Below are 19889 nucleotides of genomic sequence, written 5' to 3' on the forward strand. Positions count from 1 at the left end.
CATTTTAGAGGATTCAGAGCAGGGGACCAGTAGCATCACACGTGGCAAAACTTACCTAATGATTTCAGCATACTCCTTGTCTTTCCCTTTACTGTCCCTCCATTTCCTGAACATGACCGATGCGTCCACATTGGCAGGAGAGAATGTGTTGGGCTCATTAAGCAAGGAGATTACGCTCAGTAAGATAGTCCTGGAAAAGGTAACCACAACAGCAGTCAAAGTTGTGCGTGCCTGGATTCTGGCACCAATGAATCCTTGAGCTGATGCATGAGAAGCTGGTTTAAGGCCAGAACTCAAGCCAAGGATAACTGAACAAACAGTTGAAATGAGAGCAGATATTTATACTGATGGCCAGACACTGAAGCTCACAGGGAAGGTGACATGATACAAACTGTCACAGATCTAATTTTACCAGAGACAGAAGAATAGTAAGGCACCTCAGAGCACACCAAAAGGTCAAAGAGCTCCTTCCCCCTGGATGAGCTCAAGGATTTGTGTTGTCACAGCACCTCTGCAGACCTGACCAAAGGATACGTCTGGTTTGGAAGTGCCTTTGCAAAGATTGAGAACCACAGTTCACAAAGTCATTCAGGTGCCATGCCCAAGTGTTCCCACCCAGGCCAACCTGCAGTGGCTGTTCCTTTGCTATGTGACCCCAAAGCTCCAGTTCTACCCAGCTAGGAGAGGAGAGAGGCAAAATAAGCAGATGCAGAGGGGACACGAAGCCAGGTGTGCTCTGGCACCTGGTCCCTCGCTTGTATCCACCTGTTTGGGATGGGGGTGGCAGGCAGAGCTCAGGTGGGTGCAGCTTGTCCCCACTGCCTGGGGTTGGGTACAGGGCTGAGAAGGAGCTTGGTGAGCCAGCTGGCAAAGGCAATGGGGAAGCAATACAAATGCTCTTCCACAGCCAGGCAAACCACCAAGGGTTCAGCAAGACCTGGCTGCTGGTGCTCAGCAAAACCAGCATGAGCCAGTCACATAACACCCAGACTGACTGACCCAACTTCCCTGGACTTCTAGCAACAGCACAGAGCTGACTGCTCTCCTCTACATGTGTTCACTAAATGGTAAACATCGCTTACCTTACCCAGAGCCTTTTCCTACAACCCTCAGAGCTGCTGCCCTTTGGTGCTCACATGTTACCATGAGAGGTATGAGCACAAAACTCAAAGGCAGGCCACATTTGGTAGCTCTGCACACTCATCACTTGGCTGTAGCCACCAGGATAACAGCTTCATATCCTGAGGGTGACCCATGGGCAAAAGCCTTAGAAGTAAAGTGGAAGGAAAGAACACAGACAAATAATAGGTCTCAAGATACAGCACTACACAGGAACTTCCCTGTACAACTTGACTATTAAAAGAGACTAGTCTCCACTGCACTTGCACTGATTTAGAGATGCATGCAGAGCACTGTGTGCTAAGTACATCGAGCATATCTGGGATACAACTACAGCAAATGCTTGGCCATTTGGATAGTTAGTTTCTTGAACAGTTTTGACATTAAATGCTTATGTCCGGACTGTTCAGCACAACTATCAGGACAGTCTTCTAGAGTTTATTTTCCAAATGTTATAATGAAGTAGGAAAGGAGAACAATAGCTCTAGAGAAAGCTGGTCCAACTGGAGTGATAGGCAAGAAGAAAGTTTCCCTTTTACCTCATCCAGCTCAAAGATTTTTCTTTTAGCTTAGCAAACATGCTATAAAGCCAGCATGTAGGCTCCTGCATTAAAGCAGTTTCACTGTAGAGCAGGGACAGCCTAGGGAAAGCCCAGGGCAGGAGTCAATATGAAGACTTAGCATCTGCTCTATCACACTTCTAGCAGGGGAGTGAGGACACAAGCCTATTTCCACTCTGGTGCCCCAGACTTCAAAATCAGTGCAAAGACACTTAAACATGCCACTGAAGTAACTGGCGATCAGAGGTGAAGTGCTTTCATCTGTTCATTCACGGAATCAATTTGACACATTCACCAGGACTGTTGCTACCCCAAGAACTGGGTGCCTCACTGTGATTCAAACCCTGCTTTCGTGGGTGCATAGGTAAGATGCTCCAGCTCAGGAAGGATCCCAGTATATAGGATCCAAGAGACCCAAAACCAAGGGCTTGACTGAAAGTGTCTTCAGCTCTGAACACTGACTGCACGGATGGACACAAACTCCCCTTTGCAATATTCCTGGGAATCCATTTCTCACTCAGACCAGATACATGCAAGTTGCCTGGATGAAGTGGGGACTTGAAGCCTCCCTTCCCTTTTCCAACCTTTATCCCATCCCATTCTGAGGAGCAGTTACTCTGTCAGCTGAACTTATCCCATTCTGCTTTAAGTATTTACAGTGCTGCTGTATGCAGTGAGTCACTCCAGATCCCACTATAACTAGTGAAGGTAAAGTGTTGAAATCAGCAGGCTTAAGGAATTAGACCTGTCCAGTACCCATTTCTCTCCATGTAGCAGACAGGCATGACAAGCTCAGATAGATGAATTTCACCTAAGCCAAAAGAGGTATTTAGGCAGACTAAAGTTTATAGGCTCCCAACCAACAGGGCCTGTTATATCTTGTTGGGAAAAAAAAAAAAAAAAAAGGTTCTAGCTCTAGCCCACTCTGCAGCTTTCCAGAGCCATCTCCAGACATAGGTGTAGATGTGGCCTAGCACATTTTTACTCTCTAAAGAGAGTGCCTTGTCTTGGACTACACTGACAGTGACATTTGATTGGGGCAGTCCTCCAACTCAATACATTAAGTCAGACAGAGCCAACAAAAACACACTTAGGAAGCAGGATGAGAGCAAGTCTGGGAGCATCACTTGGATCCACAGACTGTAAAGGTACTGACATTATAAGCATCCTGCTCTGTTCCGAGCTGTGTAGCTCAAAGCACATAGCAAAACCAGTGATGATAGATTTATATGCCCTTCTCTCCACAGAGCTTCAGCTCCTAAACCCCACCAACCACTTCCTCAGCTTTATGGGACTCAGGACACAGAAGAGGGAGGACAGTGGTGTCTGCTACACAAATCACTGCTGTCAGGAGCTAGTCCTGGGCAGCAAGCCCAGGCAAAGGCAATTAAAAGTCTCCAGTAAACCCTCAACAAAAGGCCATGGGGGTTACAAAATCCAGCAGTTGTAGAGAACTTCTAGGCAATGCTTGCACCTCATAACAGATGGCTGTGCTCCTCACATCTTCCAGTCCTGCTGCCTCCTATCTGATAAACTCTGGAGCCCTGTGAAGCCAGACAGGCCCCAGCAGGAACGTTTTTGTCCTGCACCCAGCCCAGGGGATGTTACTGGCAGGGGGTTAACAGTTAGGTTTTATCTCTGGCTGCTGATATCCAAGGAATGCATTCTCCCTCCAAATGTCAACCTTGATCCTAAAATACTCCATGAGAGTGAATGCCACAGAATGCAATAAAGTAAGGAAAGGCAGAAATAGGAAAAATAGCAGGATGAGAAACTTCAAGCTTTCACGGTTCTGTACAAGGAACTACTCAAAGTGTTCACATGATCTAAACCATCTATATCCCAAGCTGCTAGGTAACCACAAATGCAACCTTGTCAGCTAGCCCTAACAACTGAAGCAGATTATTATGTCAAATGTAACAAAAGCAGTTTAATAGCCATGTGAGCAGTGGGACTGGTAAACACAGCTCAGCATTATAAAATTTAAAATTGCCTTTTTTTTTTTTTTTTTTTTTAAGCTAGAGCTCTTCATAGGCTGCTTCATACTGCCTTGTAGTTGAGGCAAATGGGTTGGAAAATGACCACCTTTTAACTTCTCATGTAAGACTTGCTACTCTTCAAAACTCTGTGCAACTGAGATGTATCATTTCTTGAGCCTTTTTAGCCTTAAAGTAGCACACTCCAGGAGGGAATATCAGTTGTTATAATTTGCTGACCATTATCTTTTCTAGCTTCTTGCCACGTTAGTTCCCCCTCAGCACTTGGTAGTGTGTGTTATAATCACATTCCAAGGGTCAAGAATCCAATAAATCCCCCTTGCTAGACCCCTACTTTGACAAAGGACCCTTTCAAACAAGTGTTACCAAACCAGATGGAAGCAGAATCAAGCTACTGGACAGCCCTTATCAGTTCTCTCTTATGGACTGAAATTCCTAGCTTCATTTACCAATTAAAAATGGAGTGTTAGAGTTAGGGACTACTATCCAACACACAAAAAATATCATGTAGTAACCAAAAAATCTGAAATAGAGGCAATTATTTTAGCATTGTCTGGTTAATGATTTAGAGTTACTAACACGGCAGTACTCCAAATTTTTCCCCCTAATGTCACTATTTCTGCTGCAAACATCAGTGACCTGCTGTTTGATACTACTTTTATCAGTTGCATATTAGAGATGTTTTGCAATGGGAGGGAAATTAATAGTTCAGAAAACTCACAGAAATAGGTTAGTCTTGAATGCCTCTGGTACCTTGTGATTTCTTCTATTTTGGGAAGCAAAATAAAAAACTACCTACCTGTTCATGACACCATACCTCACAGCAGGAAATAGGAACAAGTATCCAAGGGCAAATATGAAGCAGGATGATGCAAAGATTCAAGCCATACGGGGCTTGAATCCAACTGTTCTTACCACTAATCCTATCTTACAGGAGTAAGTGTAAGGTAACATGGACTGGAAAAAGACTACATTTGAGATAATTTGCTTCAAGAACATGAAAAGCTGCAAACAGGACAAAAGTCTGCACTGTTAGTCCAGCCTCAGGACACAGCACTCCAGAATCTAGAGAGGCAACTGAGGAAGTCTGGTTTCTACCTGACTCAAGCCCTTACACACCCACAGTGTCTTAAATTCCCTTCCCTATCTTTTTCTACCATAGGCTTTACTCTAGAAAGGAGAGAGATGACAGGCCCCTGAGACAACTGTTGTGCATCACCAGTTCCACACTTTTACCTGACATTTTGGGTAGGGTTCCACCTCTCAGATGGCAGCTCTCCACTTTGTGGGTCATCTACAGGTGGGTGAAGAATTGAAATACATACATCTCCATTCTGCAAAATAAAAATGAGAAATGAATATAGGCTTGCTTGAAGTAAAGTCTAATGACTGACTTCTATCACTAGCTGTCTTAAGCAAGTTAACTATGTGCATACAAAAGCCCCCAAATACTAGCAAACATATGGAGTGGCTGCAAACAGCTCAGTTCTTCATAGGTCTTTTTATAGGCTCAAAAGCTCCCTTTCCTAAAAGCAGAATTGGTCTGCAAATGGGTACAGAATAATTTGAGGTCAAGAGATTTAAAGAATGTAGCAAACTAAACAAAAATAGTAAAAAGTCACATAGAGCTAATTCGGTCTCTCGTATGCAAATGTTACAACAATAGAAGAGCCATAGCCACATGAGACATGAAGTAGGGTTAAACTTCCCTCCCACCCCCGCAGTGGTAACTAAGTTAGCTGGGCTAGATAGAGTGCTAAACCTTTGGATTTAAAGATTTCTGTAGCTCTCAAAGCAATACTTCTCCTGGGACACAAGAAGGTTGAACAGATGGTGAGGGACAAGTTTAAGCTACTTCCCCCTTAGACACAGTTGTTTGAAATATCAAGTGAAAAAGTAGGAGATGCTCTCCAAGAGTTTCACTAAAAAAAAAAAAAAAAAAAAAAAAAAAAAAACCACCATTTCAGCATGCAAGCAGAAGAATATTTTGGCAGCATACAAAAGCCATACAGCCACATAATCCTCAATCTGCATCTTACTTACCAGTGTTATAGCCTGAACATAGATCTAAAGCTTCATAATGCCTTCCATTTATAAAGCCTCCAAGAAGCCTGTAACACCAATTCTCTATCAGTAAAAGCACTCTGAGATGCAATTCCTGCAGCAGCATTTCTCATGGCCAGCATCTTCCCTTAAAGTTTCTCCAGTGGTCCCTGACTGCAGCATTGGGCAAAGACACAAACAGGGCCCAAGGGTGGCCAGGAGACATTGGCCTCAGCAAGCCCTCCTGGCTTGCTTCATCTTACAGCCTGTTCCTCAGATTACTCATGAGTGCCTGTGTGCAGTCCTACACCATCAGGTGACAGCCTCAGCTGATGGGCAACCCTCATGCTGTCCCTTGTCACCCTGATCTAAGGTAAAGGTTGATCACAGCAGCAAGAGATACTGCAGATGAGTTTTGTTCAACACCATGAACCAGCAACACCCCAAGTTCCATATTTACTCTGAGGACCTCTACCCACAGGAGGAGGAGTATAAAGCAGTGCACCTCCCTGCAGTATTATCTGTGCCTGTTAATGGATTTAAAGGTGAAATTAGGCTTACTAGTGTAACATTTATGACCTATTCTGGTTTTATTCCCTATTTCCATTAGTTTACAGTTTCTTCTCTAGATATCTCCTGGAAGAACACAGTGCTGCTGATCAGGATAAAGCACCCTAACACTGACAGGAAGATGCTCATGTGGTCAGGTAAGCAGAAAGAGGGCTAATATTTTGCAATACAAAAAAGGAAAACAAGCAAATAACAACATTAAGTGCTTTAAAATTAAAATAGGTAGCATTGCACAGTGTTCAGAACAGTAAGAGTGCCATAGGACCTGGAAAGATTAACTTTTAGGCACCGGTGTAGTCAAGGAGACAGCCATCCTTGACACATTTTTGGAAGACATAAACAAGGACGATGGCCCACTCCTCCACAGGAGGGATAAACAAAGCAGGTGAAACACTCTTCTATTAGGACAAGGAACTGGAAGGCCTTGTTATCTCATTAAAAGAAAGCCTAGTATTAAATGCAGTTTTACCAAAATTGAGCTGATGACGTGAGTAAACTGGAGATGCAGAAAATACAAGTTACTCAAGGCTTATTGCTTAGAACTGGAATGTCAGCCTCAACCTCTCCATCTGGTCCCGCCAGCATATTCTGCAAATTGCTACTTCCATCTTCATTACACTGAAAGATTTCTTTTCTCTCCACTCCTGACAAACTCTCAAACCTCAAGATCTTCATTGATTTTATTCGCAGTTGCATTTGGAGTCATCTCGGTGCTTCACCTTCATTGTTTCCAGAGCAGTCTGCAAGCTGCTTCACATTCCCTCACCCTTTTACTTTTTGTTCATAGAGCATTTGAAGAGTCACCCCAAAAGATATCCATCAAGCTTAGGGTTAATTTCCCCTCCTATCTTCAGTTGGTTCTGAAGCTTTTTCTTCAATCTTGCCCACCAGCACCAGCAAATGCTCTTTCCAAGGTTCAATTTTTGTACATACCGTTTTCATAACAACCATTTCCCACTCACCTCCTGCATGAGAATTTGTGGTTTCAGAAACAGCATCTACAGTACAGATCTGCAAAAATCTGCAGGTCTCAGTTTTCATTATTTATAGATCAAACTCCCATACAGTTGAAAAACTCCATCCTTGGCTACCTATTAGATTCTGCGTTAAACCCAAGACTCGAGTCAGAAGATGGTCAGACAACTGATTTCAGGATGGCCCCTAGGCATAACACAATCCCCAGAGCATCCAGGAATTAAAGCAAATTACTACCCTGTTCTCCAGCAAAGTCTAGAGACGTTTTTGGCAACTTATGACTAAGATATCAGAGCAGGCTAAGAGAAAAAGCAGTTTGTACTGTGACATCTGAAGCACTCTTATTCCGGGCTGGATATTTAGCAGCAGCAGCAACTTGTTAGAAAAGAGACTTCCAAACCCAAGGTGTCATCTGAAGCCATTGATCACAGAGAGGTATCGAGACATCCCTGTTTTGAACCAGAGCCAAGAGTTTTGTGCTGAACCCCTCATGCAATAAGGTGACCCACAGGAACATTTTTTAAACACCTTCAGTTCTCATAAGAAACTACTCAGCAGCCCTAACAGGTGGGCACTTAGCTGGAACATCTAAATGTTCACTGTGGATTTGACCAGCTGCCATCCAAAGTTTAAATCAAGCTTGATCCAATACAGACCTTCAAATTCCATATATGAAATTTTGTATGTACGAAATTAAGTAGTTTTGAACTTTTAGTGCCGCAATTAGAAGCAACACTGTATCCAGATAACAGAAGGCTTGTTCTGACAACCTTTGAACCAGCACCACTGTGTAACACAACAGCTTAGTTTAACCGAGCTCCAAGATAAACTATAGAGACCACTTGATATGTGACAACCCAGTGAGAAACATAACTTAGTCTATTCACACTGCACTACTCAGGGCAGAGATCCCTGAGAAAACACCAGATAAATCAGTCACAGAAACAACAGCCTCAGTGTGCTGTGCTCAAGTAACAGGGAGGCTGGCCTGGTCTCTGCAGGATAGAACAGCTGGGTCATCATCAGCGCCCAAGTTAGTACCTGGGTAGAGCACTGTGCCATTCCAGGATGCACGAGATGCAGACATCCTCACTGCAGCACGTCCCCAGTATTCTGGTGAGTTCACCCTAAATCTCCCCAAACAGCCTGTATCAGGCATACTTTCAAGCTGGGAAATGTTTCTTCCTAAAGAACACTTATGTAAAATCATCCTCCTGCAAGGCGCTATCACATATTTGTACAGCAATTCCATCAGGGACTTTGAGCACACAGTGCTGCATCCTTTAGCCATGCCCCAAACATGCACTTAACTAGGGGCCACTTCAAGTGGCCTGATAAGCATTAAACACACAAGTATCTGAAGCGTGGCCAGGGTGAGCGTGACTTCTCCTAAAGAAGCACCACTACAAAACTGCCCGAGGCTCTCAGGAGCAGGAGGAGGAAACGGGAGGAAGTGTGACTCCAGCCTAAGCCAGACTTCTCCTACCGAGTGACGTGGTCCCCCAAATCCTTCTGTTTGAAGATGGATGGCTGTAGGAACCTTTCAAATTCCTGTTATTTCCCATTTCCATCACACAAGTTATTTGCAGAATAAACTCAAATTAAAATGCACTTGAATACAACGTATAGTTACTAATTGCCCAAGCATCACAGTGGGATAAGACCCCAGGCTACCAGAACGCCCCCAAACTACCATTGCTCACAGCACACGGCTTCAGCTGGGACTTCTTGCTGCGCTTGCAGGCAGCAGAAAGGCTCCAGCCCTGCTAGAACAAAAACAGCACCTCCTACAAAGTTTAGATTTAACTGTTCAGCCATGAAGCTGACATTTACCACAAAAAACTAGCCATTTAAATCATAGCTAGAGATTATTTAATACCCTAAATACCCTAAGTTTCCGAGCCAGAACACATTCTCACATGCCTGAGGAGAAATTCATGTGCTTGAAGAAAGACCTTACCTCATAAATGTTGGGATGCCACATTTTGGTCAGAAATCTGAAGGTAGGTGGTGAGTATGGATAGTCAATAGGAAATTTAATGTGAGCCTGAAAAAAAAAAAAAAAAGAAAAGAAAAAAAGCTTTAATCACCAGGAAACAAAATGGAAAACAAGCTGCTATTAGACTGAAAAGCCAAAAACAATTTCAAATACGTAGTTTGATTTATATACATTAGTACCCATGTAGCCCCTGCTTAATGCTACAGAATTATTTTTTATTAACAAAGTCATAACTGAACAACAAAGAAACAAACAAAAAAGTTGACCCCAGGGCTGACCTGTGCTGGCAATGCTCAGAAAACAGGCTAAAAGGTATTTATCATGTTCTAATTCAAGCAGCAATGTCCATTAACTGATTTGCAACAGTAAAAAATAGATTTTAAAAGGTGGTACTCAAGCCATGGCTGCTCCTTGCTAGGTTTAGAAGGAAGCTAAAAACGTCTGCTGAGGTTAAAAGGCTTGTGTTATGCATGCCAGTGCAAAGGCCTTAATCCAGTTTTGTGGAAGGGGAAAAAAAAAAAGTTGAAGATTTGCTCAACTGAAACCAAAAGTTTTTTACTTTCTTGTGTGAAGTTTAAACCTGATGCAGCTTCCTGGGTTCCTTTCTTGCCACAGCAAATATTTAACAAGTCTGAATATTGCTTGGGTACACTTAATAAGACCCTGTAACTTGATGAACCAAGTACTGATAGGCTCTGACAGTCAACATTACCTTCCAGCACCTCTGAAGTCAGCACACGGCTGCAGGGCAACGTTCTCAGAGCTGCAGCCGTTTTTGCAAAGACTGCAGAGATCCCAGCACTGCATATTAACTTTCTCCTACTACCCTGGGATTCACCACACTCAAAAAAACCCAGCAAGAAAAAAAAAATGGCTGAATGGCAAATTATTAAGTACCAGAGACTCTGGAAGGAACAGGGGGAACTTGCACACTGCTTTCCACATATTGAATCCATCCTTCTCTTGGCACTATTGAATGTGCCAAGAGTCCCCATCACCAGTACAACGGATACTCTCCATGGAGCATTTTCTGCCTACTGTCCTTCAGCTGCACTCACGTGCAACAGAGTGCAAACTGAATCCAGAAAAGCCAAGTTACAGCTAGAACAGAGCCCTGGCCAGCCCCTTCCACCCAGACCAGTCTCCTCCAAGACCCGCCACCGGCCCCGCTCAACTGGGCCTTCAACTATGGGACATTTGAACGCACAGTCAGGGAACTGTAGGCAGGGAACCAAGCAGATTGGCTTACTGACCTCCAAATACCTGGCTATAGTTTCACTTCTAGACTGGCATACACCTTGCCATTGCAACCTAAATTTTTTGTTTTTAATATTTATTTTTGAGTACCAGGCAACCAAGGACAGAAAGTCATTGGTTCAGCTTTAAGGGAAGCTCAGGAGCCAACATGCCTTTGCTCTTCACGTTTCTGTTTGCCTTCACAAAAGCATGATACACAAGCAGAGCAGCATCAAGCCCTTCCACCAGGCTAATATGCTATGGCACATCCACAACCAAGAAATTCATGACCTGCTTTAAACACCCTAGACCACAGTTGAAGGTCAGTGATGTGAATGGGCATCGCGCCAAAGCGAACGCATTATCCCAAGACAACTACACAGGGGAAAGAGCAGCTGCTGGAGCAAGGAAGAGCTTGGCTCTGAAATGCGCTACCCTGGACCAGGAGCAGAGTAAGATTTACCTAGGGTAGGGCAGGCTTGCATCAGATCAAGCTGCATCATGTAGCTGCAACTTCCCCGGCCACAGGGATTTTCCCAAGAAAGCCCATTCCTGTGCTTATATGCACTCTCATGCCAGAAAATACAACTGCACAGTGTTTAGAGAGACTTTTTCCTCCCATGTGGAGGCTTTTGAAATCCAAACTTTCCTGCAACCAGGGGCATGTCTCAGGGAAGCACAGGGACAAACTATTTGTGAATGAGCCACTTGCAGACAGCCTGTAAATCCGTTTAGCAAATGAAGATGCTCTACTGGAGCATAAAGCAAGTGAAGACACTTCTGTACAAGACCTGACTACACAGAGCCACAAGCAAGAAACCCCTGACCAGAAGCAGGTAGTTTACAAGCACTTTCATGTCCCCTCGTCACTCGGAAGTTGAAAAGTGAAACCAAACGCTTTCGCAGGCATTGCAAACAGCCCCGGAGTATTACTCAGCATTTCATTTGTAACAGGAGTTATCTAACAACCCTGCACTCAAGGAACGTTATTCAAGTTTCTAAATGGGTTAAGAAAGCCAAGAGTCAAAAAAAATTGCATTAACAGCCATAGTCAGGAGTCAGGTCACCTTCCATATGCACTGAAAGCACAATTCTAAAAAACAGGACTGTAAGTGACAAAAAGTAAGTCTGGATTAGGCAATAAACTTACTGCTGGAGGTACAGCAATACTTACGGGGAGATTCCCCTCATCCCCCAACCAATTTTCCCCGATCTAAGGCAAAAGAACTATCCAAACTGTTTCCCATCTCTGCTGAAGCTCAGCCTGGAGATCCTAGGCCATACAAAGTGGCACAGTTTGACCAACCCAAAGACAAGTCACCCTAAAGGCAGACAAATAAACCTAGGATGCAAGTCAAAATAATCTACCTGCAGGCACCTAGTGTGTTTGATTCCTCTAGCTTATGGCAAGCCAAATAGAAACAGTCCTACTGCAAAGCCCCGAATTTGGCTGCCTTTTCCCCATAACTCCCCTTGGGGCCCTAGCGGGTGCTGTGGAAGGGGATGCAGAGGCCACAGTCATCAATACGTGAGGGCTAGTGACACTTACAGTCTCCAAAAATAACCCCCCTCCACGATACTTCACTTGGCAGAACGGATGGGCAGAAGATTTGGCCCCCTGCAAGCATTTAGTATCACATGCTATAGCTACAACTTCTACCTTACTGACACCACAGGGCATATTGAGACGTCTGATAAGAGCATGGTCACTTCAGGGCTGGCTGCTAGTTGTTTTATCACCTTGGCCCTTGACACTGTCATTAGTGATCACGTTTCAAGTGTGTTTTTCAGCTTTGCTCGAGTCTTCCTCATTCTCGCGACATACGACTGGTTAGAAAAGGCAGAGCCACAGAGAAAACTATATATACTTTCAAAATAAAAAAAATCTTGTTAGACATCATGTGATATGACTAAAAACTAAAAAAGTAAACCTAGTGTTTCTACCAGCTGCCGAATTAAGTCCCAACAGCCATTTGCAAAGAGTAACTACCATCGACTGAGTCTCTAGAATTACTACCACATACCTGAATAAATATTTATATATTACCATCATCCTCTTCTTGGTGGGGAGTACCAACACAAGTAGAATTGCTTTCCAGCTTCAGCCCTTGAGAAATTCAGGGTTTATTCCAGCCTCACTGTATGGGCCACATCTGCAGCCTGACAGGAAACAGGCTTCTGACACAGATTTATTCTGCTTTTCCTCACCCTGGCAGAGCCCAAATATCCAGTCCCTAGGCTGCCAAGCCGAAGAGTTGAAGCCAACCTACCTGCCCCTGGCAGAAGGGCAAAGAGAAGGAGGTGCGCAGCTTTCCTGGAAAGCTGCTGTTGTTACAATGACCGGATTTGGGGATATCGGGAACACCTTTTGCAGATGCCAATGGAAACCGCAGATGTTTGGCAGATGAAGTTGCTATTTCGAGAACATTTTTAGAGAAAGAGTCACAGCCATAATACGTAGGGCAGTGAAACTAAGCACTTAAATACATCGCAGTATTTTGTAATCATCTGCTACCGGCAAACTATAAAGAAACTCTTTCCATCTCAGTAAGCTGGTATCCATCCCCTCTGCCCGGGCAGGAGTTACAGCGTCTGCAAACAGCACAAGGCTCCTCATTTGTCTTTAACACGGGTAACCAGGCTCCTCACTGTGCACATCATCACTTCCCAGAGCTGCTCCCCCCTGCCAGGATGCTGCCAGCCCCACCATACATTTAACACATCAGAAAGGCAGCAAGAACAGCTACAGACCACTACTGGGTTAAGCACTAAAAATCTAATCTCCCAGAATGTCCCTTATTCCTCCTAGCACATCATGCATTTATACAATTCATCTAATGGATTTTCCTCTTCCACATTAAGCCCGGATTACCGAGCACAATATTAAACACTACGTGCTAGAAAAGACATTCAGTAGAGGTCAGCACTAAGTATTAACAGCCTGTTTTGCACATCATCAGGGTTTAGAGCACCTTGATACCCTTCAGCTCCAGAACCTACAAAGCAGCACTGGAGGCAGCCACACTGATCAGAGTGACAATGAAGGTGGCGCCAATATTGGACCAGATATTATGACTCGGGACCCAAGTAATTTCTGTCAGAAAAGCACTTCATTATTTGGTAATTTAGTCCCAGCTTTACCTTCATTACCCCAAAATTACATTTATTGACATTCCCTGTGCTTTTTAAATGGTTAAAGCCTTGTTTTAGTGTCCGAGCTAGGAGATGAGTGACCGGGTGAATTAAATCCTGTGAATCCTGAAAAATCCCTCATTACTGCAGATGGCCATATTAACATAATAGCAAAAGATATATTATGTTCTGTATTACCTCAGCTGTTTCATAAGCAATTTAAATCACCAAGATCTGAATGCGAAACTGAAATAGATCTCAAAAGGGGCTGCTAAGCCACAAAAAAAGGAAAACAGAGCTGCAAGGCAGTAGACCAAAGATGAATGGAGAAGTGAGGTCATGTTACAAAATCAGAAACTCTGACAGGCAGAAGAGTCCAGTTTTGTTTCAGTCATTAAGTCATATCCTGTATATGTATACTTCTTATTTAGTTATCTAGGTAAGGCATTACTAAAGGCTATTGTTTTCAGTGAATGACTGCTTGGTTACCAAATAAGCTACCTTTTACCAATAGAATTTACTGTTATGTTTCTAATTAAATGGTGTTCATATAGGTTGGAGTGTTGGGCATTAAGATTAAAATTACAGTTACAGTTTTAAATAAAGGGCTTAAATATTAGCCTTGTTCTGCTTAGATCTTGACAGCAGAAGGACAAACAGGAGTGGGAAGGAAAAAAGTTACTGCAGCCCCGTTGCTCAGCTGGTTTCCATCCAAGCTCTGGCATCACATACATTCACTCTGCTATTGCCTGGGTCATCTCCCAAGGGATACGAATAAATAAAAATGTTCTAAACAAGCAGTGCCTGGAAACCAAACTGTTTTCACTATATTAAAACCGCATTTTTAAAAAAGAATTCTTTCTATCCTAGAAGTTCAGCCCAGCGTTTTTTGCCTGTATGATGATAAGTGTTCATGACAGCCAATACTCATTTAAGATTGAGTTAGCCTACAGCAGTCAGCTGCGTTTAGGATCTTAAGTAGTTCTGTAGTTAGGCAATATATTCTCTGCAGAGGGTTTTGCCACGGACACCGTCCACAGTAGTGCCCAGCTAATTGCAGCATTCGGGCCGAGCCACAAGGTCGCCACTGCAGCTCCCGTTAAGAAGCCCTCCTTGTCCACACTCTTGACCCACGAGCATCCAGATTCAGCCAGAGCAGCTGCTAGCGGCCTCTCCTGTTGGGAAGCCCTTCAAAAAGCTTCCTTTGGCAAGAGGCCACCTGCACACTTCATATGCTCTCCACCTGCGCATAAGCCAGATCCCCTGCTTTGGTGCTGTGAGCTTTTGTCAACACAGCAATATGCCCCAAGCAAAGCAAAGGGCCATTTCCAGACTGGGACGGACTTGCAAGCTCCAGTGTAAACTCCTGGCCAACAGTAACTTATTTACAGACAGGAGTAGCCAAGGGTAAGTGGCCAGAGCAGTTTGCAGGGCTATTCCCAAAGCAGTGGTCCCCATCCCCAGGGTCCAGCCATGCGGACAGGTTGCAGGGCACACACCTACCGTAGTGTCAGCACAACCAGGTTCACTCCCATTACTCTGACTGGGAATTTGACTTTACACAGTGCTGCAAAACCAACTCATTACAGCAGGGTAGGGAAGGTGACATCCAGCAAAAGAATTCAAGGGTTGGAAGTGGTAGCAACCTGAAGCCATCACTGCATTTCTTCGATAGCCTCTTTGTCATCACTCACCTTGTGCGTTTTTCTGCCACTTCACCACAGAAAATGCAACTACCAGAAACCGCATATAGCATAAAACCAAGCAGATACTTTGTCTTCTGTAGCACAAGTTGCTGGTCCAGCACCTTCACACTAAAGCAATGCCAGTCTCACGTGAAAGAGCTGATGTGTACTCAGGTTTTTATTTTCCTAGAAATGTCTACAGTAAAGTATTATTTCTGCCTCTGATTCAACCTGAATTCCAGGATCAGACTTGACTTAAAGTACAAAAATCTGTACTGAAATGATTAATGATTTTGACAGGCCAGATCTGTGAGAGATTTGTGATCACCAATTGCTTTATGTGGAGATTGGGCTCATGAGTTGGATGACTTCTGATTGCTGACAGACTCTGTGTTTATATGGCCTGAAATCAGGTTTGTGAGTGCGTTCTGCAGAAACCAGGCTATATTCTGTGTGACTATTTTCTGTGCAGAAGCAGATGAATCAATCCTTATTTGTATCTGTACAAATATCCCGACTTCCAAACTGAAACAGAATAGAAAAAAATAACTCCCAGTGTGTGAAACTGAAATCTCTCTGTAGTGCTTTATCCTCCCCAAAGGGCCTAAAGATACTAGGCAATACTGAACCTAAAGTTTAATCCAATTTTTACATCTCCTCCCAGGTCTCTGCTTGAAAGGAAAGCCTGGAAATCCAGCAAGATACTGTACCTTCAAGCTCTACAGCACTAGTGCAGCAATTCTAAAAGAAATGTTGTATCCATTTCAGAAAAATGTTTCTCCAGCTCTGTCTACAAAGGTGATAGGGCTTTGCTGGAGCGGTGGCAGGAGCCTTTGGGGCTGCTTATTCAAAGTATCATGCAGCACATGCCGAAGTCCTCTGGTCAAGTCTAGGCACTTGCCATTCTCCTATTTGTCTCCATTTGCCAGGCCACAGAGCCCTGAAGACTGTGTCATTTACAGGAACAGGAACTATGTTGCCTGTGACATATGGAGCACCCTGTTCAGTCTCAAGAACACGTTTTGCACTTTTATGATCTGGGTAAGTTGATTTCTTTGCACAGACTTACCACATTAGCATGACTATGGAACAGTAGAAAAGGAGATAGCACAATGTAATTTTTCAAGCTCATACATTCCCCTCCTTGTATAGTTTACTTTATTCAATTTCAAATGATGACCAGCAGAACGTATACAAGTTTCTCTGAGGTCTGTATTGGGCTGGACAGTTTCGATGAACTTGACTTCAACACTTTGCATATTAACTGGAATGCAGCAGATTGCTATATTCTTGAGTAAAATAGGCCATACAGCTTACATCTGCCAAAGGAAAAGATGTCCAAACCAGCTTGATACAGAAGCACCCTTTCCTTCAGCCTGTTTAACTATTTTTAGACAATTCTTTAAGCAAAACACCAGCCTAACCATTCATGAGTCAGTCAATGACTAATTGCCTTGACTCTTTTCCCATGCAAGCCAGGCTCTATGCAAGAGCAAAACTCTCCTCCGGGGACATCCAATCACATGTTCTTCTAAAAACACAGAGCCAGCCCCAATGCAGTCACCTCTTTCATAAGCACCAAGGGGAAAGAAGTATTTATAGCACAGCAAGTGTAAACCAAAGCACAGTGCTGCAGTGTTACACAACTCGGCATTTCTCATCCGGGCAGGAGGCAGCTCTTTCGATGAGTCTTCCCGAGCCGAAAGAGCAGGTTTAGCTTAAGCAAGAGCTAGGTGCCGTCACTCGGTTTCTGCCAGCCTAGGAACCACAGCCCCCACGAAACTTCTGCGCCAAATGTGACCCAAGGCCAAGCGAGCAGCGCTGCAGCCTCCTGCTTGCTGGGCAGCTACTGCACTGCTGGTTGCAGACGCTGCTCTCCGGAGCTGCTCGTGGGCAGCGCGGCCAGGCAGAGGCATTAACACTTGCGTGGCAGCAGCAGCCCAGCCTGCTGCGCTGCCTCCCCAGAGCTGGACACGGCTGCCCTCTCTGCTGGAGGGGAGGCGCAATCAGGGTCACATTCATCGAGATTTGTAACGCTGTCCTGATATGACTGCGTTATGCACTAGCCCTGGGGTGCAAGCTGACTGCAAAGTGGGCCCCATAACCTTGAACAAGCCAGGGAATATCCAATATTCCCAAGCAGACTGCATCCCTGCCTAGCGCCCCTAGGTAACTGCAGGAACCAGTAACACAGCATAACCTTTTACTAGACAGAAGCCTGTATTTGAGACATAAAAGTGCTTTTTTTTATTACGTAGCAGGTGCCAGTCACCTCCAGCACCATAGGCTGCTTCAAACAGATGAAGTTTAAAGTTTGTTAGCCGATACACATCCATCCTGGCTCCTCAGGTTATTGTTTCTATAGTAAAATGAATTTCTGCTGTTTTAGTGAAGAGTTGCATTCAAGAGGAATTCCGTACTGTGTCATTCTCTGCCTCCTCTCACCCTATCACGTGCTGTTGCTGACTTGGAGCTCTGAGCATGACAATCACTGCAGCTTAGTACATAAGCGGCAGCGACTCTGTTCCCAGCAAACTGCATTGTAACAGCAGCAAGTTAACAAACAACCACCCCAGCTCAGATTTACTTCTTATAAAGCCAATGAAACATTAGCAAAATGTTAGCATCTCAACATGAGCTTTGGCCTACTGTGGAAAGCGAGAGCAGATGGCATCCAAAATGCAAGTTTTAAATTTCTTTCCAAACATGAACATATGAAGCTCAAACCAAAACGCTACAAGGGCAGATCATGGAGGGCTGCACAGCTTAAGGCTGCCACATCTCACCCTGCAGAGCTTTCCAACCTCACAAGACCAGCAAAGGAGGCAGAGTTTGTCACAGCATCAGCTCCTGCAAATCTACGTTAACCACATTAAAGTGGACAAAAAAAAAAAAAAAAAAAAAAACACTTCACACACAAAATGCCTTCTCTAACAAAACCATATCATTAGGCAGTACCACTGCTGTAGTTATAGACATGTAATTCAACTGCTCTGGCCTTTGGTGCCTCCAAAATGCTACCAATTCTGAATCACATCTCTGGTTGCTTTGTGTCAGGCATTGTAATAGTTTTTACCTCCAGCACACGAGTATAAGGAAACAAGCCCTTTGTCAGTAACACATTACATGCAGTCTCTAGCTTCTGCAGATCACCAAGTCACCTCTCCTTGCTATAAAAAAAAAAAAAAAAAAAAAAAAAAAAAAAAAGAAATCACGCTCCACTTAAAAATTAATTATAAGCAGCCAGACCAAGAAAGACTGCAAAGTGGCTGCCCTACACCATGATTAATGTGGATTCTTAAAACATGCACACCCACACACCTCACCCCCAAAACACACATCTTTTAGTCCATAAAGATACACAGGAGAAAGCACAACACTGAACAGAGGACATTTAGCACAGCTACTGCTACCTGTATTCCAGCAAGTTACCATGCAACTGACTAAGATGACATTTTGCTAAAGCCTGCAGTCCCAGTTTGCCCAAATAACTCCTGAAAGCTGAGAAAGTCAGCACGGATGCAAAGCAGATTGATTCATCTGCAGTGCAACACTGAAACTTAAGGCGTTCTTTATACTTCTGCTAAGAGCAGAGCAGGTAGCACAGAGTCAAGCTCTGTACAAGCTCGAACATCCTCGGAACACAACTACCCGGATCAGCAGGAAATACCTGCATCCAACTGGAAGATAAACCTACTAGGAGCAGCAGTCAGGAAGAATTAACTGCAGAATACTGTGGATTAAGGGGGTTTCAAGGTCAAAACAGAGGCTTTTAATCAGATAGATTTAAAGATGCGAAACCAAGCAAAAACATGGGGTTGTTTAAATGGAGAAAGTGAGTTCTGGTAAGAAAGTCAGAGGGAACTTGCAGAAGGGCACAGAAGTGACCCATGAATAGCTCTAATATCACACAACTTTGGCTATTAGTACCAAGAAAGGAATGGGGGGAGATTAAAACCTACCTTCCACTTGCCATTAAGCACAAGTCACACCTATCAACTTGACTTAAAGTGGCAGATCTCGCTGCATAGGAGAAACCTAGAGTGCTACAGAAGAGATTGTCCAAACCTGGCATATCATGAAAGAGAAGGGAAGGGAGTGGATGGACAGTCTGTTCTTGCTGAGAGTTGGAGTACAGATGCAAAAAAGTCTGTGGAAAAAAAGGAGGAGGAGCAGGGACGGTGGGGATGGGACAACAGAGCAAAGATAGGCAAGAAATTTAAGTGGCAGAGGCAGGTTCATAATAGTAAACTCTGACAAGAGATCCAACAAATGACATTATGGAGATCTGGTAGGAAAAAATAAATAAATAAAGATTCTGGGTGTTCTCTTATGACTACTCCTTTCCATTTGGACCTTCCTGATGTCCATCTTCTGTCAAGTTTTGAAGAGTTTACTTTTCTATTTCACCCTTCCCTTAAGGTCTTAAAGCTTAAAAACACTAGTTAAAACATTAGAGCAACAGATAATGCAAAATAATCTCCATGTTGGTTGTACTGTGAATGGCAGCTCCCCTCAGAAGCAACTCACGTTGCTCAACTGCAAAGCTGCAGAGAGATGGTCATACCAACAC

General features: G+C 43.9%; 1 protein-coding gene across 1 annotated transcript in view; it reads right to left on the minus strand.

Moving 5' to 3' along the window:
• Positions 1-19889, minus strand: part of LOC104565197 (ubiquitin-conjugating enzyme E2 R2) — a 49539-nt gene that overhangs the window by 2244 nt on the left and 27406 nt on the right. Inside the window, exons 2-4 of the mRNA XM_088520169.1 lie at positions 9225-9311; positions 4913-5010; positions 56-190 (exon numbers count right to left, since the gene is read on the minus strand). Coding sequence (XP_088376295.1) covers positions 56-190; positions 4913-5010; positions 9225-9311 — 320 coding nt within the window. The remainder of the gene's footprint in view (positions 1-55; positions 191-4912; positions 5011-9224; positions 9312-19889) is intronic.

The sequence above is a fragment of the Tinamus guttatus genome, unplaced genomic scaffold (assembly GCF_059628265.1).
Source record: "Tinamus guttatus ecotype Peru unplaced genomic scaffold, ASM5962826v1 Tinamus_guttatus_pri_ptg000081l, whole genome shotgun sequence".
NCBI lineage: Eukaryota > Metazoa > Chordata > Aves > Tinamiformes > Tinamidae > Tinamus > Tinamus guttatus.